Source organism: Salvelinus fontinalis, chromosome 11 (assembly GCF_029448725.1).
Source record: "Salvelinus fontinalis isolate EN_2023a chromosome 11, ASM2944872v1, whole genome shotgun sequence".
Classification (NCBI taxonomy): Eukaryota; Metazoa; Chordata; class Actinopteri; order Salmoniformes; family Salmonidae; genus Salvelinus; species Salvelinus fontinalis.
In genome coordinates this window covers 17,898,860-17,905,468 of record NC_074675.1, presented here as the reverse complement: position 1 = coordinate 17,905,468, position 6,609 = coordinate 17,898,860, and the positions used below count along the sequence as shown (strand labels likewise).

At 46.0% G+C, this 6,609-nt stretch overlaps 1 protein-coding gene across 1 annotated transcript; it reads right to left on the bottom strand.

Annotated features, from left to right (window-relative positions):
* Positions 1–176: 176 nt before the first annotated feature.
* Positions 177–6,609, bottom strand: LOC129865209 (host cell factor 2-like). The gene is made up of 16 exons (XM_055937790.1): positions 6,344–6,609; positions 5,949–6,097; positions 5,578–5,741; positions 5,146–5,348; positions 4,847–4,931; positions 4,640–4,743; positions 4,213–4,437; positions 3,766–3,957; positions 3,426–3,490; positions 3,060–3,240; positions 2,918–2,967; positions 2,694–2,837; positions 2,312–2,497; positions 1,721–2,024; positions 1,530–1,605; positions 177–1,384 (listed from the first exon to the last, which is right to left on the bottom strand). The coding sequence occupies exons 1-16, from the start codon at positions 6,492–6,494 to the stop codon at positions 1,375–1,377; spliced, it is 2,289 nt and encodes a 762-aa protein (XP_055793765.1). The 5' UTR covers positions 6,495–6,609; the 3' UTR covers positions 177–1,374.

Sequence of the window (6,609 nt, the reverse complement as noted above, 5' to 3'; positions counted from 1 at the left end):
ATCATGGGAGAATTAGCTTAACACTACTTCAATTTTAACCCCATGTGGTTAAATTGCAACATTACAAAGGCTCTTTGAAAACTCTCGCTACAACGAATTTTTCATTTTGATCCATTTTCACAAATGTAGTAAAAAAGGTTGTCTGATTTCAGACAAGAATCACACACACACTGATATTAATGCTCATTAGCAGATTGTCATGACCAGTTTTATTTCTTGACATTTTTTTAAACCACATTTGGACTGTTAACAGAAGTCCAAAATGTTCTCAGTTCTCATTTGACAAATTGTACAACATACACCTACCTACCAAGAGTACAGGGTTAACAGTTAGTCATGCCGCCTGGATTATTTTTCAATACAACCTTGTAACAAAACAGGAATGTTAAAACACAATTATCTCCTGCATTGAGCTCATATTAACAAAAATGAGATCTGGGCTACATACTCACTGAGTAACATATGGTCAAAATTGTTAAAGATTCAACAAAAAAAAGCTCATATGTATCTTCTCTTTCGCCATACTAAAGTAGCTTTGAAATCAGATGGAATTAATGTCTGGATCAAATCTACTATTCAATTCGTAAACATGAGCAGCCCAAAGAAATCTAGTGATTTCCACATTGCATAGTGAGCTACAGTGCTATAAGAGAGGAAAGGTAGTGTCAATCACAGTATTTATGTATTAGCAGAAGTATAGATAGCTTAAGATTCAAACACATGGCTTTCTTCCTATGGCTACAAAACAATCCTTTGAATAAAGGATAATAACAGTATCCATAAATATGAAATGGTAAATGAACAACATAAATTGATGGACTCAAACCCTCACATTCCATACCCACAAGGCATGTAAGAAGTGCTGTGCTGGAATCATGTTATACTTAACAAAAAACTTCTGCATGTTGAGGCTGAAATACAACCATTGACTTGGCCCAAATGATAAATACACAAAATATCCCACTCTTATCCAATTCAAGTTTGCTACATGTTAATTATTGTGAAGCAGTCGCTGGCCGGTTGATCATCATCCCCATTCAAAACCCCTTCATACACTAAGGCACGTTCATTCCTTGTCCGTTTGACAAGACGGGAAATGCTCTAACACCAGTTATCTATTTAACTTAAAAAATACTCATGGAAGTGCAACTTTTTTGACACTATAATGTAATACAGTATGGTCAAATGACAGGTGGAAATTAACACACGCAACAGTTATGTACAACAATTAGAAAACATTAAAAAATAATTTAAAAATCTATAAGTTCTGTACAGCCTTTTTGTGAGGGACATGGCTCGGTTGGAAAGTAGTCATGCCCTCTGACTAGTTACATCATCTTTCCTGGGTATCGGCGAGCGTCTGGCAGTCCATCTTCAACCTGAGCTGCAAGACACGAGGAGAAAAAAAACGGCAATAAGTCCTCTAACATCAAACTCTAAAAAGAGCAAGCCTGACAATGGCAGGGGACAACTCATTTCATATAAAACTTCTCCTAAGGTTTAGTCAGATGAGAGCAGAGCTTGTTCACCTGTCTGCTGCCTCCTGTTCTGCCTCCGTGGGGCTGCCGTCTGGTTGTGTTGAAGAGGTTTTGAATTTACTGGCATCTTAAAGGAGACAGAGCCCATGGTTAGAGACCACTCATTGGTGGCAGTCAGTATGCCACTAGAGTACTGATTCAGGGTCAGGATAACCCCCCCCCCCGCCCGTCTTGCAGCGTACCCTGTAGCCAGCGGATCTGTGTGGCGGGCCCGTAGCCCTGCTCGTTCTTGGCGGCGATGCGGAAGACGACAGCTGGCCGGTTGGGGGCGGAGCTGTCAATGTAGGCGTTGGCCAGGTGGGCGGGGCTGACAGTGCAAGAGGTCTTGGTGCCGCGGTAGATCCTGATGAAGGCCAGCTGGCCAGGGTGCTCAGAGCTGCTGCTGCTGGACCGGCTCTTCCTCACCGCCAGGTACATGGAGTACTCCAGGATCTTACCTGACGGGGAGGTGGGGGAGTCCCATGTGATGTGAACCGAGTCATTAGCCTGGGGGGAGACAGTGGTTGATGGATAAAGGATGAGAGGAAAAGCAGGTTATTTAGGAGAAACAATGATACACATGATAAAACGAGAAATATATTGTGGAACTAGAAAACTTGTGAAATTGAACAGGCAGCAAGAAATCACCACAATCTCCCACGTGAGCTCTCTGAAGCCTCTGTTGAACAATAACGAATGCTGGCAGCACATTATGTTAATGTGCTTGGCCTCATTTACACCCCTCAACAGTAACCTTCTCTCAGTGTAAAGTTTGCTGTTGTAGTGTACAGTACCTTGGTGATCTTGACAGAAGAGGGTGCTCCAGGGAAGCCGGGCTGGCAGGTTTTGAACTCGCTGGCAGGGCTGAAGTCTCCCTGACCACAGCTGTTGATGCCTGCTACTCTGAACCTGTAGGCTACACCTGGACACAGCTCCTGCTTCTCCCTCCACTCATAGTCCTGAGGCCCCTGCAACTTAATCTGTGGGAGTGGGGTGTGTTGAAAATGGTGCGCGTGTGTGTGTGTCAAATCCGGAAATCAATGAACAGATTAGAGACAAATTAACAAAAGATTACTGCTAGCTGAAGATGGTTTCTGCATGTCATCTGCACACATTCTGGGGCATATTTTTTCATTATATACTGTCATTTAAGATTCAAACCAAGATGTGGCTTACATCTTTAGTGTTAGTGGGTCTGCTGTAGATGGTGGGAATAAAGTCATTCCCAGGTGACAGGTAGTAGTGGGTAACCTCAGAAAACAGGGTTTTGAACACTCCCGCATCAAACCACTCAGACTCATCGGATTTCTCACCAGATACCTACAGGGTACAGACAGGGGTTACTTCCTTCAGTCTCTATGGTAGGAAAATGAATAACTTCTTTAGTATTCTTATCCTACCTTGCATTTGACAGTGTTGAGATCTGAGGAAGTGGTGTCAGGTTCTTGTCCTGTGAATGAGAAAGGACTGTCATTGTTTATGCAGATGATATTCAAACCATACTGGTAGAGTAAAAAGCTAGCTTGAGGTCCATGCTGTTACCTGGCTGGTGTTCACTGCTCGCCACTGTGTCCGAGGGCTGGGAGGTTTTTGTGGGGTCAGCCTCATGTCCCAAGGGCTCGGATTGTGTTTTTCCACTAGCATTACTCTCCCCCTCTGGATGGGGTTCTCTAACAGCCACTGACACTTCCATGGGAGTCACTTTCTGCCCTGCAGCCACCTCCTGGCGTGCGGGGGGGAAGAGACCGCAATATTCAGTGTCAGTCAATGTAGCATTAACAAACGGGGTGTAACATTTAGCTTAGCTGTTACGGTCTCAATGGCAGTACTAACACCATCTGAATATAGCACTTTCCCAGCACTGTAGCTAAGACAACTGGATATGTATGTAAGGGGTCACCATCTGACCTGTTGGGATGTATTCTGGGCTTCCTGTGCGGTGGGGTCGTCTGGGACCTGAGCTGACTGGACATCTGGAGGAAAACGAGCACATCAAGCATAGCTTTACACGTATACCTCTTCTTAGCTCATCATATCTTAGCCTGCATCAACCTTCAACCCTGGCCTTGTGAGTGGACCAGATGGCCCTGGACAAAGGCTTCTGATTCTAAACCACTTTCGAAGCCAATAGCTTGGCATCAAACAGAACTCCTCTCAAGGCCATGTGAAATTCACTGTGGTCATTTCTATTCAAACTAGTGGTCTCTGATTGGTTGTGTGTGAGCAGCAGGTATATTTCGCCTCTCACCTTGGTCCTGGGGGTTCCTCTCCTGTGCACCTGTGCTGGGTCGGGCTGTGGGGTTGGCTGGGGCGTTAAAGGGGGAGACGGGCTGCAGCTGGAGGATGTAACACTCTGCTGCAGGTAGGGGGCGCCAGGCCACATGGAGCATGCTGACCGTGGACTTGACCAGTAGTACTGCTGCTGGGGTGGAGGGCCGATCTGAAAACACCACAAGTCACAGTTAGGTTGTAGCAGCAAAATGGCCTAGCAGGTAGCAATATCCATTTAACTTTATCTGAGGGTTGCTAGTGTGAACAAATGAGAAATACACTCTCTCCACTGACCTTCCTAGCTAAATAAAGGTTCAATTAAAATGTAAAAATATGCTTTAAAGATGGTATGACTCTGCAGCACATATTGAGCTACAGTAATAAGACGTGCTGATATTAATAGTATCCTTGTCTCTCTTCTCACCTGTCTCCAGATACCACAGGTCCTGGCAGCACACCTGGTAGTTCCAGCTCTTCCGGTAGCCGTCACGGCCGCTCCAGATGTAGAGGCGGGAGCCGATAGAGGCAGCACAGTGGCCTGCCCTGGCTCGGGGTCCCCCGCTGCTGGGCTGGGGCTCTTCCTGGTCACCCTGGCTCACTGTCTGCCCCTGTTGCTGATCTGGGCCTAGGCTCTGCCATGTCATGGTGTCTGATATCAACAGGAAACGGGGTCAACTATTTAAACAATTTGTAACATCTGCTTATGTAAAAAGGGCTTTATAAATAAATGTGACTGGTTTAACCTGACTGGGTTCAATTCAATAGGATTCTCAAAATATGGATTCAATTAAATTATGTGACCAGTCAGATACTCATTATTACAAGCTAATCACTTAGGGTATGATACTGACCTAAGTTGAGCACGGATAAGGAGTTGGTACAGATCCATTCAGCTCCCAGGGCGTTAGGTTTGTCTGTTTCTGGAACGGGGACCCACCCCCCGAAAACATACATCCTTCCCACACAGAGGCAAAGCAACAACAACAAAAAACATTAGGCAAACATCCATGATACCACACAAACATATACAGCACACACAAAATAACTATTTCCATTACTTGTTTTCTATAACGTTGGCAGAGTGAAGGCTTCTGGGTAGAGGAGGGGGTCCTTTAGTGTCAGGTGTAGACCATGTCATAGATTCTAAAGAGCAGACAGAAGAGAGTGGATTCAGAGAACCAGTTAGATTACCTCACTGCAATCAGTTCATCGCCACAACCACAAGGTTGCGTTTTATGGAAACTGAAGGTTGGTTACTGCTACAGCAACTTGAATTTACACCAAGGAGGTTAGTTCATTCAAAGTGTTGTGGTCAGATTGTGGTTCATCAAAGCATGGCAGTAGGCCGTGAGGTTACCGAGGTCAAGCTGCCAGAGGTCGTCAAGGCGACTGCCTCTCATTCCTCCGAAGATGTAGAGTTTGGGGGAGCCTGATCCAGTGTATGCTACCGACGTGTGGGACTCTCGAGCCCAGGGACCCACGCCCTTAGTATCTGGAATGTTCCAACCCTTCACCCCTGACACTGACTGCAGCTCCAGCTCATAAAAGTCATCCAGGTACCTACAGAGAGAAAACAGAGACAGCCAGTGGGATGAGAACTAGCCTGGTCCCAGATCTTTCCCACTCCTATGGTCATTGGTGTGGCCAAACAGATCTAGGTCCAGGCTAGATGAGAACAACATTAGTGACAGAGCAAACATTAAGGTTTCTTATGATTATCACAACCCTCAGTACCCTGATTAGAGAAGCTGCGTTGGAGACTGTTGGAGCTAGGTACATAGCTTCATACCTTGGGACATTGCCATTGGGGTCCTCACTGTCATTGGCCAGTCCCCCGAACAGGTAGCATTTGTTCCCAATGAGGGTGAAGCTGTGTCCGAGGCGGGGACAGGGGGGCGGCATGCCGTTCTTGGGTGGCCTGGGTTTCAGCTTCTTCCACAACCAGCGGCTCGCCTGATAGACAAGGGGTCAACTATGGCATCTTATCCATCAGAGTGACTACATACAATCTAAGGGGGAAAGACGCTGTACTTGTGAAGACCTTCCATCAGAGCTACAGGTCTGTGAATGACAATGCTGCTGCACACTCTTCACTTTATACATAAAACATGACAAGAGGATCCCTATTACTGAAGACACTATTGAGTGGGAGTGCCTCACCTGTAACTCGTACAGGCTGTTGTTGTATTTGCCAAACTCCACCATTCCTCCAAAGATCAGGATGCGGGTTCCCTCACAGGCAAAACCATGGGCAGCACAGCCTGGAGGGATGTCCCCTCTCACCGCTGGGAGAAACCACTGCTTAGAAACTAGACAAAGGGACAGAGACCGACCAAAAGTTGGTTTGCTTAGCTAACTAACGTTAACCTGGTAACGTTAAGCAAGCTGGCTGCTGCGCTTCAGGGAATGTTTGTGAAACTTTCAAGGCATTAACATATTAGTCGCACCAGACGGCTAGGAAAACCAAATAGTTAACTAAGTTAGCTCACTTCTCAAAGGCAAAATGTGTAGCGTCCATTAGCTAGACAAACTAGTTAACTAACGCGTTAGCCTACCGGTGTTGTAAACATGGAGCTCCTCCGCTATCCCCTCGTTTCCACCTCCAAACACGATAATAAGTTCCCGAATAGCCGCTGCTCGGTGTCCGTGTCTTGACCGGGGAATAGGTCCAGTAAATGAGTTTACTTTTTTCCATAACGGGTCCATTGTACCGTTAGGAACACTACACACCGGAGTTCGGTCCAAAAACGGTTACAGCAGTTTGGCGCTGTTTGTTGTTAACAGGGAGAAATAGGCGGAGCAAGGTGACAAACTCTCACGT